The sequence below is a fragment of the Aythya fuligula genome, chromosome 15 (assembly GCF_009819795.1).
Source record: "Aythya fuligula isolate bAytFul2 chromosome 15, bAytFul2.pri, whole genome shotgun sequence".
Lineage (NCBI taxonomy): Eukaryota > Metazoa > Chordata > Aves > Anseriformes > Anatidae > Aythya > Aythya fuligula.
In genome coordinates, this window is record NC_045573.1 from 3,161,723 (window position 1) to 3,182,108 (window position 20,386).

Here is a 20,386-nt window from a genome sequence, read left to right on the forward strand (position 1 = left end):
GTGCTGGTATCGCTGGTAGCTGCCTTTTTGGGGGGTTTCAGTCGGTTTGTAGCAGTATGAGTTGTGCTCAGCTGAATGATTTGTGCCATTATCCTGGGGAAGACTTATTACTTTTTTATTTTTTTTAAAGACTCAGATACTTGAGACCTCTTTAGAGGTCAGCTCCAATGTAAAGGGAAGGGGTGGGGGAAAAACACAGCAGTTGATTATTTTGGAAAAACCCAGCAGTTGATTATTTTGAAGCTTGAAAGGATAACTAATAAAGGGGCTGTGGGGTGTACGTGACATATATGTGGCGTAGTTTCCACACAGCAATAACCCTGTGGTAAGATGTGACACCCTACAGCAACACAGGACGGGCTGAAATAAGGGCAGATGTGTAAGAGCCTAAATCGAGGTGTTTTTAACTCGGCTGAGGTGTTTAATTCACTGTCTCTGGGCTGTGTAACCCCCGCAGCCTCCCCGTGACAGGGGCCGGGGCCGAGCCGAGCCCTCAGGGGCCCAGGCGAGGGGCGGGGCCGGGCCATCCCCTCAGAGCGCGGCGGGGACGCAGTGCGCCTGCGCGCGGCCCGCCCCTACCCCCTCCCCTGCGGGTCGGCGGTCACGTGACACACCCTGTGGGCCGCACCATTTTGCGGGGGGTAGGAGAGGGGGAGCGGGGCCCCCTCCGGCTGTGGGGCTCGCAGGCTCGGACCGAAGCCGGGCTTCTGGAGGTGTAGCACTGATGTGTGCTCTGCACCGTGTGATAACAGCGCGAGGATCAGCGAGTAAAAAGAAGGAGACGTCTTTTGGAGTTTCAAGCCCCCCCCGCACCCTCTGAGGTAATGGTTCCGCCCAGCCCTGTGCAGAGGGCGGCTGCGGGCCGAAGGCGTCGCCTGAACCATGACGGCGGGGCGCGGGGGGGGGGGACGCGGCGGCGTCTCCTGTCAGCACCGGGGCTGCGGCGTGAGGACACCGCCTGGGCGCCGCCTCACCGCCTCCTTCCTCCTCCCTTCTCCCCGTTCTTCCTCCTTCTCCTGCTGGGCGGCGAGCGAACAGCCGAGAAGTGACCTTCCCCTATAACCTCCCCCCCCTCGGCGGTGGGTGGGGATGGTACAGCCCGGCGGGGCCGCGGCTGTCAGCTGCCCGCAGCCACGGGACGCGCTGGGGGGGCCGCGGCCGCGGTGAGCGGGGCCTGGGGGGGACCGGGAGGGGGTCGGAACGGGGCCGGGCCCGCTGAGGGGGGACCGGGGCCGAGCCCTGAGGCGTGAGGGAGCGGGGGGCTGCAGCCCGAGGGGCCTCGGCCCCGTCGCGGTGTGGGGAGGGCGGGTGGGCCTGGCACCGGCCTCCCCCTGAGGTACCCGGGGCCCCCCCTGAGGCGCCTGGGGCCTTCCCCTGAGGTACCCGGGCGCAGCGAGGCCGCTTCGCTCTCCCCCCATCAAGGCCTGAGGTATAAAACCCCCCCCCCCCCATGTAGGGTTGGGCCTCTCCCTTTGGCTCAGCCGCCCCTGAGGGGGATGCACAGCAGGGTTTGAGGCTTGTTCCCTGTGCTGATGTCGTCTGCTTTCTTCTTTATTCACAGGACGCCTTGACGGACGCGCCGCGCTCTCACTATGAATGCTATCGTTGCCCTCTGCCACTTCTGCGAGCTCCACGGGCCCCGCACCCTCTTCTGCACCGAGGTCCTGCACTCGCCCCTTCCCCAAGGCGCCAGCAGCGGGGACATCGCTGGGCAGAATGAGCAGGCGGAAGAGGAGGAGGGCGGCATCCAGATGAGCAGCAGGATCCGCTCGCACAGCCCGGCTGAAGGTGCCAGTGCTGACTCCAGCAGCCCAGGGCCGAAGAAGTCAGACATGTGTGAGGCAAGTGCGAATAGCTGCGCGTGGACATCAGTGGCCTTTTACTTTACTAAATCTATTACTTTTCTAAAAGCTCTTGGATTCTCTAATGCAAATTGCGTCGCTATTTGTTTGTGTTTTTTTTTCTTTACCATGAAAAAAGTGAACTGCACTTGCATTTGAATATGACTGACAGCACCAAAAAACGTCTAAGTCTTTACACAGTACAGCTACCCATGACAGGATGTTAAAGGGACTGTGTTTGAGGCCATTGACCTTAACAAGATTGTCTTTTGAGGTCTCTTTTAAGCCCTCTATGCATTTTAGTCTTGTGAGGCTGAGAAATGCTTCCCTCATCCTCTAAGAGTCACTGCTTCGTTAGCTCAGGTCTTACTATTGATTAATGTTAGTCTGTAACTCTTGAATGAGAAACAAAATTGTCAAAGCAATTAAAATGGTGGAGAAAATGTATGTTCTCAGTTGTTTATGTGCCTGGCTTCCGTGTAAGTTATGGCCAGTAGTATTGTTAGGTCAGCCAGGGATGGAAAAATGAAGAGACGATCAAACACCTTAGACAACTGCACGTTCATTTACGTTGAATTTGCTTTTCTATCTTTAGGGTTGCCGCTCTCTTGCGGGAGGACATCCTGGGTTCGTCAGCCACGACAAAGAAACTTCGATCAAGTACGTCAGTCACCAGCACCCAAATCACCCCCAGCTCTTCAGCATTGTGCGCCAGGCCTGTGTCCGCAGTCTGAGCTGTGAGGTAACTGCCTTGGAGTACGAGAAGAAAGCCTCTCTAGGGCCTTATATATTGTTTCAAATCAAAAATACTGCTTTTCTGATCCTAGCTGATCTGTGTAGCCTGTGAGAAGGACGGAATGGGGGTGGAAAGAAAGACCCAGAAGTCTTTCTTACTGATAAACTGCTCGTGTGAGAATGTTTTAATCTGTTGCTTTTTTATCAAGAAATTGCTGATCTTTGTAGACCATTAACATTCAGCATCTCATAGAAGTGAAGAGCCTTATAGATTAACAATGCTTGTATGCCAGGATCAGCAATTTCTTGTGGATTCTCAGCAGTATTGTAGTTGAATAGATCAGAGTTTGTAAAATAAAGTTAAATTGAAGTTTGTGTAGTATTTGTAGGATGTCTCTAGAGGATTGTTTTACCACAGATTTTGGATAGCAGCCTAAAAAAGGTTTGTTTTATTCATCAGATTTGTTTTAAAGAGCAGGAAGATTTTATTCAAACAGTTCATTACTGTTTCAGCTGCGTGATGAGCTGAGCTACTTTGGTGTATGTCCTTCAAATTCAGGTCTGCCCAGGACGTGAAGGCCCTATATTTTTTGGAGACGAACAGCATGGTTTTGTGTTCAGCCACACCTTCTTTATCAAAGACAGCCTGGCTCGAGGCTTCCAGCGCTGGTACAGCATCATCACCATCATGATGGACCGGATTTACCTCATCAACTCATGGCCTTTCTTGTTGGGAAAAATCAGAGGCATCATCGATGAGCTTCAGGGCAAAGCACTTAAGGTGGGTCAGTGCAGAGTCCATCTGGCTCAACATTCATCAAAAATTATGATAGTTGCTTTGTATTTCAATCCGAAACCTGATCTAGCTCACTGCAGCTGGAGTCTTTAAGGTTGGCACAAGGGACAAGAGGATAGTGCGTATCTGCGTGGGCAGGAGGGAGGGAACACGCTGCCTCTGGCCTTTTAAGACAAACTTGATGTTTTTCACAGACCTAACTGCTAGACAATAGCTCTTTTAGCAGTGTAACCAAAGCTGTGAAGGCCAGTGTTTTGGGAGCAGATAAGTTGCTTAATAATTTTTCTTAATCAGGAATAAGATGTCCCTTCTGTTTCTTTTCCTATAATTTACAGTGTATATTGGATGACCGTGATACATCATTTTCATTTGTTGGTGTTTCTTGATGTGCTTTGGTTTTTTTTAATCTGTGTAAGTATTTTATCTTTTTCAGGGTCTTACACTGCCCTTCTTCTGTGTTCTAGGTATTTGAAGCGGAGCAGTATGGGTGCCCTCAGCGTGCCCAGAGGATGAACACAGCCTTCACTCCCTTCCTGCACCAGCGGAATGGCAACGCAGCCCGCTCCTTAACGTCGCTGACCAACGATGAAAACCTCTGGGCATGTTTGCATACTTCCTTTGCTTGGTAATGCCACTTGTGATTCTACCTTCTAGAACTCCTTCGTGAAAAGGGTGCTGCAATATTCTGAAAGGGTGGAAATGTGTTTTGAGTGTTGGGGTGGTTTATCTTGATATAGTAAGTTGGACTTAGCTCCTTCTAAATCAGAAACTACTTAGCAAAGCACAGAAAGGCAGCAGACTGATGATGTATTTAGGACCAAAAAAAAGTCTGCTGATGGAAACAATAATGTATAAAAACAAGTAAGGAAAAATGCAAGATAATCTGCTTCTGGCCCTAGTGTGGTGGATGTGGGATTCGCACTTGAAGTAGAGCAGCTGTTCACCTGGAGGTGCCTGTGTGTTGTGATAGGCAGTGGGAGAGATGCAGCCATGTGGCACAGTAACTTGGCTGTGGAAGTCCACGGCATGTTTGTCCAGTGCCTGATTTGCTCATCAGGCTTCCCTGGAAAGCTGCCACAGAGAGGGTTGCAACACTGGCATGTGACTTGGATGGGGATGAGCACATTGCACGAGGTAATTGCAACATGGTAGGCCCTTCGGTGACTGAATGGCAGTAACTGTGAGATGCGCTGATAGCTGAGGCACAGAGGAAAGCATAGATGTGTTGATTGGAAGTGCACATTGGTTAGTGGTTGGATGTTTTGCTGACTTCACTGCAGCAGGTTTCTTTCCAGATTTTTGCACCTAGCAAGCTTAACAAATGCTGCTTCCACTTGTTTTTTTCAATGTCCCCAGGCTTTTGAAAGCTTGTGGCAGCCGACTTACAGAGAAGCTTCTGGAGGGAGCACCAACAGAAGACACCCTCGTTCAGATGGAAAAACTTGCAGGTGAGATCTAAGTTTTCAGAGATGGAAGACCCTCTGAGAATGCTTAGGCTGGTAAAACACCAAGTTCTTTGGTCATTATTGTAAGTGCAACCATCTCTCTTGGACTGTAGTTTGCGTAGGCACTTTGGAGGCAGTTTCTTTTCCTAGACAGCAGCAATATTTATAACAAATCTGCCTTTTTTTGCTAGACCTCAAAGAAGAGTCAGAAGGTTGGGATGGTTCTGAGGAAGAAGAGAAGCCTTCTTCCCAGCCAGATGCTGTAGAAGGACAGGAGCTATCTAAATGCTCTCCTGAAACCTCCCTGATGCCAGATTGCAGCAGCTGGAATGTAGCTCACAGAAGGTTGTCTGTCTTCCGCTCTCTCAGGCACATGAGACAGGTAAGAGAGGAACACAGTTCTTCAAAGCCAGGTATTATTTGCTTACAACAAAACTGTTTCAGGGAAAAAAAAAATACAAAGAAAACATGATTCTGTGCAGATGTAGCTTGTCTCCAGTGTTTCCAGTTACCTGGCTGAGGGCGAAGGCACAGTGCATTAGACCCACAGTCTCTTTCATGGTAGCTTGCTTTCCTGGACACTCCTGACAAATAGCTCCTGTGTTTCTGAACTTATGCTCCTTTATCTTTTTAGCTTCCTTTTGTTCTCCTTTCTCTTAATTTGGAATGCTTGAAGCTGTGAAACTACAGCGCTGTATTGCAAGTGTGTGCCTTTGGGGGCTTGTCTAAGAATAAAGTTTAATATTTCATGACTGAATCACTGCTGTGAACATAACTCAGATCAGAGAAATGCCTGGAAGTTATCATCACCTAATAGAAGTCGTTCAGTCCCATTCCAAGCAGGCCTGTGTCCATCTTGCCAAAGCCACTAACTCAGCCAACATGCAGGCTGATTCATGTAATCTTGCCAGAGAACTGAAGGATTTGGAAGAACCTAGGAATACAACTCTTCTCTTACTGTGCTTAATGCTGAATTGGATCACGGGTTAGGCACAGTGGTGAGGTGATGCTTTGCTGGTGTTTGTTTTTGAAACCACAGGTGGAGGTGAAAATTACTTTGCGTGATAGCGTGGCACCTTTAGCACCTGTCAAAGAAATACTCGGTGCTGTGCTTTTGAATGACTGTCTATGCACACAACTTGCTAAATTATTATGTTAATTTCTGCTCTTCAGTTCTAGACGTTTTCTTATGTGGCAGTCATGTTTTTAACAGGGCAGACTGGACATTTCACTGATTTTCCTAATGAGTGCTATATGGTTTCATTTCAGGTTCTTGGGGCATCAGCATTCCGCATGCTGGCTTGGCACGTTCTGATGGGGAACCAGGTCATCTGGAAAGCTCGAGACATGGATCTTGTCCAGTCTGCTTTTGATGTGCTAAGGGTTAGAAACTTTTTCCTTTCTTTCCTGGCTGCTTGTTTTTCCATATATGTTCTAGTAGTCCAGCCTTCCTAATGACCTATCTCTAACATGTAATCTTGTGGAGAATGTGTTCTAAATTATGTGGCTGGCGGGGAATCCAACCTTTGGATGTCTTGGTTGTCCACAGATAGCAACTGCATAGTTTTTTAAGCTGAGTAAGATGCTTCTGCTCCCCCAAATAAGCAAAATCTGCATCAGCAGTTCTCCAAGTCCTGGCTGATCGTGGAAATCGTGGAGAAAAGTGTGCTTTACTGGTTTAGTTCCAATGTTTCTCTCAACGTGTTTCCTTCCTTCTCTAGACTATGCTGCCCGTTGGTTGTGTGCGGATCATCCCCTACAGTGACCAGTATGAAGAGGCATATCGATGTAACTTCTTAGGGCTTAGTCCACATGTCCAAATCCCATCCCACATATTATCATCTGGTAAGAACCTGTAGCAGAACCCTCTCTTTAACCTAAAAAAACAAACTACCAAGTCATTGGTAGTTTGCTGCGTGAACTAAAACCTGTAGCACTTCCTTTGTTTTCCCTATATGCTTGCATGATCAGTAGTCGAAAGGTGTGACACCTATGAGCATTAATTGTACCAAAGCTGAAAGTCCTGCTTCCTACTGATTACAGCAAAGGCTCTTGCTGGACCAAGTGTTGTAAGCTACCAGAGCTGCGTTTTCCAGGAGCAGAGTTTGTAGCTGTGTTTTAGAAACAGAGCTATTATAGTTAATGTTCTTTTGGGCTTTTCTTGCTCCAGAGTTTGCAGTCCTTGTGGAAGTTCGCTCTGCTACCCGGTCCAGTCTCTACCCAACTCTGTTTGATGATGAGCAGTCCCTCAACAAGTACGAGTTTGTTGTCACCAGCGGTAGCCCTGTCGCAGCAGATCGAGGTGAGTGCTTTGAAAGCAGAAGAAACTCATATCCCTGAGATTAAAAAGAGCATCCTGATGTTTAACTGCTTTTTTTTGCCATTCATGTACTGTCTGAGTAGAAAGCTGGGTCACTGTACAACTGGGGTTGAGAATTTACTGCCACTACTACCACAGTCTGCTTAATTAAAAAGGGTTTGCTTTACCCAATCAGTGTTTTGCTTGTTAATTTTCAGAAATGAAAAACTAATTCTGTGACATGGACACAGTAGCAATTGTAGGGAAACTATTCTGTAACCCATGATGAACACTTTCTATCCTGAAGTACCTGTCTGTGGTTTGGTTTTTTGGTATTGTTTTTTTTTTTTTTTTTTGAGTCAGTTCAGCTTAATCTGCTAAACACATAAAGCCCATGGCATGACTCATCATCTCCCATATTCTGCTTGATAGATCAGTAGGACTGGTACAGAAATGGCAGACCTTTTCTTGCCTTCTTTGTTCAAGAACTTAAACACTTGCATCTAGATGTGATTCCAGTCGGATCCATCAATCTCGATTTAATGAGAAGTCTTAATTTAGATATGTTGGCCTCTATCTTTGACAGATAGGACAGATAGCTAACCCTTTCTGCGTTGTCTGCTGAAGATACAGGTGCAAAGCAAAACAAAGGTTCACTCCCTCTAGACTTCTTTCTGTGCTCCAGCAGCTGTGTATCCTAACAAGTATTCAGGCATAGGTCATAGGATAAATGGACTTGTCCTTGCTATTACCAGTGAATGTCTCAGTGGGTAACCTGTAGATGTGAGTCCTGTTTCTTACCCTGTTTCCCTCCTTTCTGATTTTGTAGTTGGCCCTACAATCTTGAACAAGATTGAAGCTGCTCTGACCAACCAGAACCTTTCTGTAGATGTTGTGGATCAGTGCCTTGTTTGCCTGAAGGAGGAGTGGATGAAGTAAGTACAACACTGCTTTCAGAGAAACAGCTTTGTTGTCAATCCTGGAATGGTTACACCAGAGTACAGACAAACTTGTAGTCAGGTAACCTTGACCTTAGTCTTGAGAGCAGTCAACTTTACTGCTGGGAGCTGACAAGATTGGAATTTATTCTACTCTGATCCTCTCTGGCTTTCAGCAGGTCTTCACCTTTATGCTTCAGTTCATGCATCTGGAGATTACCTACGTGACAATACTTGTCTGCCTTATATACATTGTGAGGATTAAGTATGCAAATATATATAAGCCTGTCAATGCACACTATATTCCAGTGCAGATAACATGCCAAACAGATATCGTGGTTGCACCCTCAGGCACCACGTTTCAGAGATGCAAGCAGTTATAAAGGAAGACCAAACAGTCATGTGAAATAATTCACAAAACATTCAGGTTTTGTAAATTTATCTGAAGGCCAGATGGGCACTATGTGTGCCTCGCAGGGAGATTCCCAGTTGTCACAGTTAATCATTTCACTTTTCACATGAATGAAAAATCAAACCTGAGTTAGGCGTGTTACTGCTGAAACGAGTAATCTCCTTAACTAATCTCCCCTTTTCCTGTACTCCTCTTCTCCCCGGTTTCTTCATTTAAAGCTTGAGAATAATTTCTTTGGAATATTGTTTGAGGTTTTTATAAACAAGTAGTTGTAGTAGGTACTGAGAGAAGCTACAGTTGGTTGTTTCCTGCTTGATGCATGCAAGTCTATTGTAATAGTAACAGGAGTTTGTTTTTGTTTCCTGCAGTAAAGTGAAGGTCCTCTTTAAATTCACTAAAGTGGACAGCAGACCCAAGGAAGACACACAAAAACTGTTGAGCATTCTGGGAGCTGCAGAGGAGGACAATGTCAAGCTTCTCAAGTTCTGGATGACAGGCCTGAGCAAGACTTACAAGTCTCACCTGATGTCAACAGTTCGCAGCCCAACGTCCTCGGAGTCCCGGAACTAAAGGGTGCCCAACCTCACTTGCTGCCTTCAGATAACTGCAGGGAACCCCAAGTTACCTCTGCTGAGCCTGCAGCATGTGTGTTAGGTGGATAGTGAAATTTCATCACTATTCTTGTGGTCCTAAAACTAACTTGAAGAGTGACTTGAGTCTTTTCTAATTGCTGTGAGACTGGACTAATAAGTGCTAATAAATATTGCTGCTGTCTGTCCTGAAACTCAACTCTAAATCTAGACCTGCACACTCAAGACTAAAATACAGCAACTTTCAAAGAATCAGCGGGAATTATTTGAAATCCTGTGCTGTCATCCTAAAGTATTATGGTGCTTAATCAATTTTAGATTTCATTGGCAAGACTCAGATACCTGTGGCAGCATCCAGAACTCCTGGGAACGGATGTAGCTAATCTCTCCGAATCTCACATAAGTCTCCTAAATGTCTGAGAGAAAAGAACCAAAAATAAGTGACATGTCACAGGGTATGGATCACGTGTAAATTATTTAAAACCACTTCACGTTCAGATTTACAAAGAGACTATTTTCTGCTGTAGCGTTAAGTCAGGAGTATCCTGTTGGAGTCACGTCACTCCGCTTTAATTTATTTATATCTTAACTTGAGACATTTTCAGCATTTGCTTTGGGAATCGTGTCTGGGAGGGAGAACTGTAATACAAGAAGTCTCAAAATGCAGTCTGCTTGCCTCTCTAGAGGGTGAAATACTTGCCTTGTTTTGCCTGTGTTGCAAAACTTCCAAGTAATGAAGATAACCTCTCCAGGGTAAGGTCTCTGGTGTTCTGTCCTCAGATATAGTTTTCTAGCTTCCTAATTAAGCCGAAAAGATCCAACCTGTAGGTGCTCCATTCTTATATAATTCTATAGTAGCTATTTTGAATGCTTAATAGTTCAAGACAACATTGGTGCATTTTTTAATTAACTAAATGGACATTCTTTAACTGTATTGTAAGGAATTACTGTTTCTGTTGTGAAGTCATGTTTTTTTTCCTCAATCATTGTTGGGAAAACTTGACATTACTATAAATGTTTTTAACAAGCTAGAAGCAGCTTTTACCCAGGTGACCTACTACACTCATTCAAACAAGAATCAAGCTCAGAGGGGGGTGTTTGAACTTGTCACGAGTTCTGTTCTTATGTATAAAATATGCAGGTTGCTTTTGTCTGTAACATCTGTAAAATGGAGACAAGCATTAAATCTCAGTAAGAGCTATTTTTGTAAAATGGACAAAGCCTAATTTTGTGTTGATTTGTGTGCGTGTATTGGGGTGGGAGAAGCAGCATCCAGAAGATGAACAATTCATCCACAAGATCGTTCCTGCATCTCTTAGCCCAAATCTAATGTACAGCACTTTAAGAGGTCTTTTCCTCTTAACTTCGTAGGTATTAGTGTGTTTTTTTGTTGTTGTTGTTGTTTTGTTTTGTTTTGTTTTTAATGTATTTTGAGGAAGATGTAGTGGTACATTGATAGAAAATGCTTGACTGGACATAACCACAGGATGTTCAAACAGCAAACCTATTTGGAAGAAAGGTGTTGTTTAATTTCAAGGTTCACAACAAAGCTTGCATCTCTCAACCCGCAATAAGGAAACAAGGGAAAAGAGGTGCTCCGGTTCTATCCACAGGGAAGGAAGCTCTGAATTATACATCTTGCTGCTTATGTGCTGGATCTAGTCCTTGAGGGAAAAATAAAGATAAAAAAAAATCACAAATAAGGAAATAAAACTGACAGAAGTAATTACAAAAGGTTGGAATTTCAAGTGCTAGGTTGATGCTTGCTCTTGAGGCTACCTTGTATGTGATCCAGTATTTTTTATTTTTCCAAGTTAAAACTATGCAGCTACAAATCAGAGTTACATACTGTAACAGGTGAGACATTATTTGGCATTTAGGCCTTCCTAGCTGCCGAACTGCTTCTGTTCCTTAAAAAATAGCTTATTCTAGCGATCATGCATTAACACCTGATCGAAGTTCCTAAACAGAAGCGTGGCTGTTTCTGAACCAGCAAAAGGGTGATGATAAGGTCGAGCTTGAGGTTTTATGTTTTACATCCAGGGCAGTACAATGCGAGTGGTAGGTGACATCCATTGTTCTGCTGCTGTGAAACAGGGCAGTATCACAGACACAACCATAGCCTCTCTGAATAATGTACTGTGTGTGAGCCAGGGTCTGGAACCCACTGACTTCACACTCATAAAACATCCCCAGGAAGGAAGGGGGCAGTCGGTGGAGCCTGTGAACCCCAGGCTCCTGCTTTGCATAGGAGCAGAGGTGCGTGCCTGCCACAACAGATCTGTGCAGGGATTACCCAGCTGAGTGCCTGGGCAAGTTCCTGCAGCTCACGGCTTAGGCCATGGGCACTCATCTCGCTGTCAGTGGGAACTTGAACATGCACAGCGCTCTTTGTGAACTTAATCAGCGAGAAGGCCACCTCTCAGCACCCTCCTCCCCTCCGAGCACCACCCCCTGAAGGCAAACCCTCAGAAGCAGGACCTCTCCTGGTCCTAGCACACTTCCCTTGCCCAGGAACAATGAAGTGACAAAGGCCACACTGACACCTGAAGCCTTTTTGTGCTGTTTGTGCTTTGATTCCCCTCAACCACCTCACAGCAGCCTAAGGGGAAAGGGGGGGGAAAAAAAATCGGTGCAGACAGCTGGAGCTTGGGTTGGGCCTCAGCTGTGTGGCCTGAGGGGGAGCTTAGTTTCAAGGACACCAGACAAGGACACCAGGCTGCTTGGGGCTGCTTCTGGGGGCGTCCAGCAGGGCCCACACCACCCCCAGAGCTGAGCAAGCACCGAGGGAGCGATGTGGGCGGCGGGGGCACGGCAACCAGCCCTGGTGCTGGCGGCCCTGGCGGCGCTGGGCCTGGCCCTGGAGGTGCTGGTGGCCCGGAGGCGGCGGCCGGTGCGCGAGGTGCTCTTCTTCCCCTCCAAACCCAGCTGCACCGAGGCGCTGCTGGCCGAGGCGGCGAGCCCCGACGACGCGCCAGTCCCCTGCCCCTGCCCGCTGCCTCGCGGCGACTGCGCCTTCAGCCGCCTGCTGCGGCACCTCCTGTCCGCCCGCCGCTCCCTCGAGCTCTGCCTCTTCGCCTTCTCCAGCCCTCAGCTCGGCCGTGCCGTCCGCCTCCTGCACCGCCGCGGCGTGCGGGTGCGCGTGGTGACGGACGCGCAGTACATGGCGCTGAAGGGCTCGCAGATCGGCCTCCTCCGGCACGCCGGTGAGGCGCAGGGCATCGAGGCCTCGCACGGCCCCGCCGCGTGCTCGGAGCTGCCCTGGCGGCCCCGCTGAGGGAGCGTAGGTGGCCGTCAGCCGTTCCCCGTTGTGTTTTTGTAGGGATCCAGGTGCGGCACGACCAGGAGAGCGGCTACATGCACCACAAGTTCGCCATCGTGGACAGGAAGATGCTCATCACGGGCTCCCTCAACTGGACCACGGAGGCGATCCAGAACAACCGGGAGAACATCCTGATCATGGAGGACGCCGAGTACGTGCAGCCTTTCCTGGAGGAGTTCGAAAGGATTTGGGAATTCTACGATCCCCTCAAGTACATGTTTTTTTCCAAAGAAAATAAATGATTGAGCCGCTTCCCTGAGCTGGAGGAGTATTGAGCAGATGGCATTCAGGGGGTTATTGTGGATAGGCATCATTGTATTCCCCATCTGGTTGTAATTTAGTTAGGCTCCTCCAGAAGTGAAGTGCTCTCTACCCTAAAGTGCCACAGGTCCCTTGTGTGCTACGTTAGCAGGAGAGACCCGGCTGATGGTGAGTTGTTCTGTGAGGAGAGCTGCAACTGGGCTCAGTCCACGGAGCTTAAAGTTTCTAACAGACTCTATGCTGTGCCCTGGGGCAGGTGAGACGGCGTTTGTACCATACTGGGGACCTAAGAGGTGAGATGGGTGTTTTTCAACTCGTCACGCTGCAGGATGGAGTTTTACCAGCTTTAATCCAACAGCTCCCCTGTGTCAGTAACTGAAGGAAGGGTCCAGAGGGCTGTAGCAAAGCTGGGGCTTGTACAGAGAGAGTAAGCACCTCAGTTGCATTTCTTTCGTTGGCATTAATTGTTGAAAGTTTGTGAAAGGGAATCTGGGAAATAGTTTTGACTGTGTATGTGTTTGCTCTGGTTTAAGATTAGTAGAGTGTAAATGTGTGAGAGCAGATCCCAAGGCCAGCTCATCTTCCAGCAAGCAAGGAGCCTCCGGCACAAACAGAGAGAAACTGCTCTGTGGGAGCAGTCGGTCCTGTCCTAAAAGCAAACACAACTGCAGGTGGGTCACTGACTTCAGAGAGGAGAGGTGGAGGGAAGCCCCGTCCATGCAGGTGGCAGGACACGGTGTCTTGGTCTGGCTCGGTGACCGTGGCCACCGGTGTTGGCAGCATCAGGGCAGAGGATGAGGAGGGAGCAGCAAGAGGAAGGCAAGGTGAGCCCTGGGGACAGCAGGGCCAGGTCAGAGTGCTGCTTTGCTTTCACTGCCCCTGAGATGAGCTAAGGGCAGGCTGGGGAGGATGCTCTGCGCCCTTGCCAGCAGAGGGAGCAGAACATCAGCTGTCTGCTGGGGATGAGGCGGCCAAATTGTAGAGATAATTTATAGAGAGAGGGTGTTTTTTTTGTTAGACCATTGAAAGCGGTGGGAATAAAATGTCTGTGTTTGATCATCCAAATCTGAAACATCTCTGTTTTAAGCTGAGTGTATTAGCTGGTCTAGTAAGAGGTTAAACTGCTCCCTGCAAATCCTGCCAGTCTAAACGTACTGTCCCAGCTTGAGGCTGAAGAATCTCCCTCCCTAGAATTTAAGGGGAAACAAAGGTGGATGGAAACTTGGGATAAATTTCCAAACTCTGAGTATTCAACTGTCTGTGTAAGAACTACTTTATACTGAATATAAAGTGATTCAGAATCTCTCAAAATGAAAAAGGGTCTTAACCTTCTGTAATCAGTAGCGCTGGATACAGTACTGCTGGGACTGGCGGGGCTAAATACGCCATTCTCTCACACAAGGTCAACATCATTTTGATTTTTTTTGTACTCCAGTTCTTGTGGGTTGGTTGATTTAAAGATCCAAATAATTGAAAATGCCAGAAGATCCTTATGTGTTATTTATTGTATGTGGAATAACAGCTACAGATTGCAGATTTGTCCTGTTCAGAAAGTAGGCATGGTTCTGGGGAAGAATCCACGTGTGGCTGTTATCTCTGGTGTAGCAGCTAGAAAGAAGCTGAAAAAGTTCATTCTGTAGTAAATCCAGTTCAACAGCATTATATTTATGCTAGTTTAAACATTTTATTGTTATTCAAATGATACCTGTTGCATTTTGTTTGTGAAGTATGACTATAAAAGCGAAGTGTGCTCAAGCTCTGTCCTCTGCTTCTTTCTTTCTGTAGCAGTGTCCCTGCTGAAACAAACACCTCACGACACAGCATGCGAAGGGTGGTGCAAAAATAGTTTATTACGATATAGTTTATGTAAAGTTAGGTAGTTATATTTACAAAATTAAAATGATCAGCTACATCCATGGGAACCTAGCACGACACACGAGATTTTGTAAGGAATAAATACAGTGACCAAAAAAAAGTGACGTTTCTATTACAGTGAACAGTTACCAGGAGCAGTGGCTCTTAAAAAAAAAAGCAATGAAATAAACTGGAGTGGAAGAGAGGAGAGAAGCAGAGGGGGACTCACGCACACTGAGAAGCAGGAGCCTCAAGCACACATCCACCCCCCTGTAGCAGAGGGGAATTAATCGCATGCGACGTCTCGTTTCCTGGATGGATCTCATGCAAGAAACGCCCCTGGAGAGAGGCCCTTCGGACCTGCAGACGGACGGGGCTTCAGCACAGCCGTGCTTCCCTGCCTCCTGCTGTGACCATTGCTGGCCTTGAGCCGCGGGGTTTTCCAGCAGCGCTGTGGCTGCAGCATCCCCAACTGCACGGGGGCTTCTTGCAAGCGCCAGGGTCGCTGCTGCTCAGCCAAACGCAGGTTGGAGGCGGCGAGCTGGCTGCTGCGCCTGGAAAATGTACTGTGTGCTCAGCTCCTGCTTTTGGGGCCACGAGCCCTTTTTGCCATTTCCAGGAGGAGGGCAGAGGACTCCAAGTGCAAGCAGTGGAGCGTGGTGTGTGCGTGTGTTAACCCAGGCGTCCCCTCGGGCTGCGGTTTGGGTTGCTGAAGGTGTGCTGGAGCACAGCTGAGGGCAGCCTTCACTTCTGATCAGGTCAGTGGAAGGACCGACCGCTAGTACTGACCGTGAACGGCCACTGCCACTTCTGTTACCACCCAAAGACTTGCAGCGTCCCCTTCTCTCTCCCTAAAAACTTTATCCCTCCGAATAAACGATTCCTTAAAATCTGGAGACATCCAGAACGCCAGGTCCCAGGAGGTGCATGTGGGTCAAAGACCAAGCGCTCTTATCTATCGCCTACCTCCCATCACCTTTAGTATTTACGACATACTTTGCTCTCTCTAGTTTAGAACAAAGCCTTAGTGTTCTCCTCACATCCTGCACACAATCAGCGTGCGAAGAAAGCAGGAAGAATGAGAAAATAATTGTTGGTAATTGCACTAATTATTCACCAGTTCATGGCCAGCTGGCTTAGCTCAGGTCGCTACCAACTTGACTGGCTTATCTGGTTCCTGCGAGCAGCTCCCACACCCTGGGTTGCTTTCAGTAGTCTCAAAGTGCAGGCTGCAGTGGGGCCAGCCACCCCACCCTGCCCGGTCCCCATTCTGCCACTGCACTTCTGCATCCCTAGGTCAGAAAGGGTTTGTGCTCCGTGGGAACTCAATTTGACTTAAAATCGCATTCAGAGTTTAAGCGTTTGGCTTAAAATTGCTGCAAGATAGCGTGCGCTTCCAGCCCGTTGCAGGCTGTGTGTCTGCACAGGGGTAGGTGGGGGTCTGTCCACCCCACGGCACCTCACCGAGCACCCAAAAACAGCACCAGTGCCTTAATGCAAAGTCCTCGGGCTGCACCGCACGGCACTCACTGCTCCTCCAGCTGGCCGCTGGCACACGCACGGTGTTGGTGCCACCATCAAATACAAGCTCACCGAGTTCTCTGAATGGGAAAAAAAAAAAGTTTATAGCGCAGGAAGGTTACAGGTCTCAAACAGGCTGTACACAATCTTTGGACACGTATCGTCAAAACTAAAGGTACAGGTCAGCAGAAAACGTTGGAAAAGATATTTATAACAGTCATCAAAAGCAAACAGTCTCTCCGGGCAGGCAGGGTGGGGTGGGCACATCGCACCCAACGCGCCTCTTCCAGCCCCCCGGCGGGACGGCGGTGTTAGAACAAGAGTTAAAAACCAAAACCACGACGTAGTCACAAAAAGAGAACCCTCCACTAATTTCTGAGTAATAAATATTTACATGGCGTGCCTGGAATACTATACAGGTTTTAAATTACTTCTGTTTAAAAGAGAATAACAAAGCTTTTTTTTTTTTTTTAAAAAAAAAAAAAAATTGAAAAGGTTGCAGAGGAAAGGCAAGCTACGCCGAGCGTGCATGTGCTTAAGTGTTCACAACAACCTACGTCCTGCATCTGAACCACGAAAAAATGCAGCAGTCTGGTGGCAGTCCAGGCGAGCACAGAGCTGGTGCAAACGTGACGCGGTGTTACAGGCAGGAGGGGACACCACGAACGCATTCCTGTCACCCTCTGTTACCAAAAGCAAACAGATTTTTTTTTTTTTCTGGTTTGCAAAGCCACGCGCTAGTCTAGTTTCGAAGGAACACCGTTTGCTTATTTTATAGGTGGGCAAAGGGAAGGTCACATAGAAAAAGACGGTTTTGGGGGAAGACGGTGCAAAGGGTGGGAATTTTTTTCGCAAAAAAAAAGGAAAAGAAAAAGGCTGGGTAGCCAGTTACAAGCTGCCTAGCCCTGCAGCTTTGCTGTGCTTGACTTTTCCTAGCCCTCACGCTTGGTGCTCTGAGCAGCATAGCGTTGTGCAGAAGGCAGCAGCAGCTTGCACGGCACGCGTGGCACTGCGGGCACAAGCGGGGAGCGCGCCCACCACTCCCTGTTCTCACTTACGTGGCCACTGATTTACTTTGGAGGATGGATGAAGCTTAGAGCAGGAAGAAATAGGCTAACTAAGGAACGTCACTACCAGCAAAACAATCTTTCTTGATTATTTTTTTTGTTTCTTCTCAGCAAAGCACTGCGCTCTGCAGAAATAACCCCGTTTTTGGCTGTTGTTGGTGCCTCTGGTCCTGTCTTGTTAATGGGAAGGCAGGTAACGAACTGCCCCCTGCTTCGGGGAGATGCTTTGGTAGTTGCCACACAGCAAATAAAGACCGAAACCTGGAGCACAGCCTGCAGCAGCCGGTCAGAACCCCTGTCTGCATGCATTCTTCCTCCTCCTCCTCCCCTTCCTCTTCCTCTTCTCCGTGACCTCCAGAGCTCAGCTCCCACCACAAGCACTTGTACACAGCGTTCCCATCCCCTGAAGTGCTGTCCCGGAGGGTGAAGTGGATCCCGAGGACACCACGAGGCCACTTCTCAGCCTCTGACCCGCCAGCCCTCACAGCATTCTCCTTTATTTCGTATTTATTTATTTTTTTTAACTCCCCAGTGGGAGACAGCTGCTCCTGAAAGGTACAGCACTGAAGCCCACCACCAGTACGTTCATAAAAGAGCCCTTTGCTTAGGGATAGATATTTTAAAGCCACAAAATTAAGCGATAAAACGAATTGATTTGGCTTGTTAGGCATTGCTATAAGCACAAAAAGAGTTGTCAGAGGCTGGTGCCTCCCTTCCCTCCGTCACACGGCGCTCCCACTGCTGTCCTCCTGCCACCCAACACTGTTGGGTTACTCCAAATGTTTTTATGTGTGTATAAAAAGGAAGAACGCCTCTTAGCGTCTCTACACAGAGCAATTCAGCTTGCACGGCCACCGCATCACATTCTGCCTTCCCGCAGCCCTCTGCCCAAGTGCTTTCACCTTGCAGCACCTTTTTGCCCTACTTTGCCTGTTTTTTTTTCCAAATCGTATTAATGCGTTTCCACATGCTGAGCCAAAAGCCAGGAATGGTCCCCACTTGCCATCAGCTTCCCCACACTGACCACCATCCCTTCTGCCTGGCCACGCTCTGGGTCACATTGCCGCATTTCCAAACCATTCTCTACGTTCAGAAATAGGGATCGAAGCAGCGAAGCAAGGAAATGCTCTTCCTCAGCTCAATACCTAGCCCCAAGGCTAAGCTGCAGGAGAGGGTTTTTGGGTGTGATCAGGTGCACAGAAGAAAGTGACCCTCTTTGGGGAGTCTCAAGGTGCTCAGTGGCATGAACTGGTGTTGGAAAGGGTCCATCCTGCGTCCTCCACACCACCGACAGGCAAATGCAGCTGGATAGCAAGGTCCATAACTTCTAGTCCTCACGGTTAAAATACTGAAGCCAGCAAAGATTTTCCTAGGGCACACAAGAACGGTCAGAGTCCACGTGGTGGGATGGAGCCCAGCACGTTCTGCTCGGTTGGCTGAGAAGGACAAAGTCCCACCACACTTCTTGAGAGAAGAGGAGGAGGAGGAGGAGGAGTGCATCCTCCTGCATCCAGCAGAGACTTGGAAAGGAAGAGCAGTGACAGAGACGAGGCCGTGCACCATCCTAGCTCCTCGTCCCAGGAGATCGCAGGGCACGAAAGCAACCTGAGAGCAAAGCACAACCCGACCAAACCTGGGGCAGCCAGAGATGAAATCCAAAGGTTGTCTCTGCTGAGAGCTGGACAAGTGACATTGGAAAGGAGCCGGAGAGGCACCTCGGCCAGGCAGCCATCTCCTGACACGGGCAGGAAGGCGTATGAGCTGTAGGCAGTGGGTTGTCGCTTTCCCACCAAGACACAGCCTGATTTCAGATGAACCTGGGCCACAGCACTGACATCTCTGCTGGTCCTGCAAGGCAGGTGGCAGCGCCCCTGGTTTAGCTCGAAGATTGCTCAGAACTGGTGGTGGCTGCACCTTGAGGTGCCAGGCTCCCAGCTGCTGTGGGCACCGTGGGGTTGTGCTGGGGAATCAGACCTCTCCCTGCAGTCAAGTGCAAGATGCGGGCAGAGAGAGGAAAAAAAAACCTCACAGGCACGACTGATGACAAAGCCGCTCTTCCAGATGTGGACTTTGAAGCCCAGCGGACGCACCCTTCAACAGGAGAAAGATGAATTTGGGAAGGGTGCAAATGTGGAGAGCTGCACCGGCCACCTCAGCTGGGAGGGAAGCAGGATAACCCCGTGCCATGTCTCTAAAAGCCACTGTTACGTGTTACCACCACGTGGTTTTACCAACAACAGTCCGTGCTGTAAGGGGCCATGGGCTAGCTCAGCGTGGTGCGCCCAGGACAGCACTACAGTGACCACTTCCACACTAGGTCTCCATCACTTGGGTTCCCATTGTGCTGAGACGCTGATGATGAGTAGTTTTGGGTGCCTTGGCCATGCTCCTCGACGGTGGGCCGGGAGGACTACAACAGGCTGATGGATGAGAGCAAAAGAGAAGCGTTGAGATGCCTGGGAGCAGCTGATGGATGGTGACCAGAGAGGAGGTTCAGGTAGGTCCAGCATGGGTTGGCTCCTGGCCTGGAAGGACAAGGAACTGCCCTGACACGAGGCTGCCAAGGCTCCTCCGACGCTCAGATGATGGAGAACACTACAAGGAGCTCAGGTTAGGGCGAGTGGCTGCACACCAGAACATCAGAGAGGGCCTGAAGATGGAAGAGCCTTCGTATTGAGAGGTTGAGGGTCCCTCCTGCCCTGCTCCTGTCTCCAGGACTTCCACACACACCCAGGCATGGAGTTAAAGAGCATCACAGCAGCAGAGCATCCTTGTACAGCCCTGCCTCTACCCCACACCAGTGGCACCGCTGGGACCTGCAGTGCACCCAGGGCCAGCAGCGAGAGCTTTCTCCTCACACTCAGACCTCCCAGCTGGCCGGAGCACCGTGTCCATAGGGACCTGAACTAGCCATAAAAGCACAGATCTGCCTGCTTCACCCTGGGTGAAGCACACAGAAGTCAATAGGAAGCTCGGTTCCACCTCCAAAATCTCTGAAAGCCGACGTGATGCGGGTCGCTTGGTGGCCCCGTCACTGGGAAGCGACGGAGCGATGCTTCAGCCCTGCTCCTGGCTGGGTGGCAGGACAAGGGATCTCCATGGATATCTCAGAAGTCTTTTCCATCCTAAATGAGTCTACAGCTGTAAGCACGCCGAGATCTCTCCTCACCCAGCACGAAGCCACCGTGATGTGGGCTGGCTGCGTGCGGCCTCTAGCGCTACCGGCTCTCTCCGCTCAGCGAGCACCCACTTATTGGCCTCGTGGTGCTAAAGTGTCTGCTCTAAACACAAAAAGCTGTTGTGAC

At 48.9% G+C, this 20,386-nt stretch overlaps 3 protein-coding genes across 7 annotated transcripts in view; 2 read left to right on the forward strand and 1 right to left on the reverse strand.

The window, feature by feature from the left end:
• Positions 1-998: 998 nt before the first annotated feature.
• Positions 999-10,272, forward strand: FLCN (folliculin). Its single transcript, XM_032197777.1, has 12 exons — positions 999-1,163; positions 1,562-1,841; positions 2,437-2,583; positions 3,136-3,357; positions 3,837-3,997; positions 4,729-4,820; positions 5,009-5,199; positions 6,087-6,200; positions 6,539-6,662; positions 6,988-7,119; positions 7,946-8,051; positions 8,835-10,272. The coding sequence occupies exons 2-12, from the start codon at positions 1,593-1,595 to the stop codon at positions 9,034-9,036; spliced, it is 1,740 nt and encodes a 579-aa protein (XP_032053668.1). The 5' UTR covers positions 999-1,163; positions 1,562-1,592; the 3' UTR covers positions 9,037-10,272.
• A 1,578-nt stretch (positions 10,273-11,850) lies between these two features.
• On the forward strand, positions 11,851-12,620 carry PLD6 (phospholipase D family member 6). Its single transcript, XM_032197748.1, has 2 exons — positions 11,851-12,262; positions 12,379-12,620. Exons 1-2 carry the CDS (start codon positions 11,851-11,853, stop codon positions 12,618-12,620), a joined length of 654 nt encoding a protein of 217 aa, XP_032053639.1.
• A 1,730-nt stretch (positions 12,621-14,350) lies between these two features.
• MPRIP (myosin phosphatase Rho interacting protein) overlaps positions 14,351-20,386 on the reverse strand; it is a 72,889-nt gene continuing 66,853 nt past the window's right edge. For all 5 annotated transcript variants that reach the window (XM_032198051.1, XM_032198049.1, XM_032198050.1 and 2 more), the window contains one exon: positions 14,351-16,094. The gene's annotated coding sequence lies outside the window, so the exon portion shown is untranslated. The remainder of the gene's footprint in view (positions 16,095-20,386) is intronic.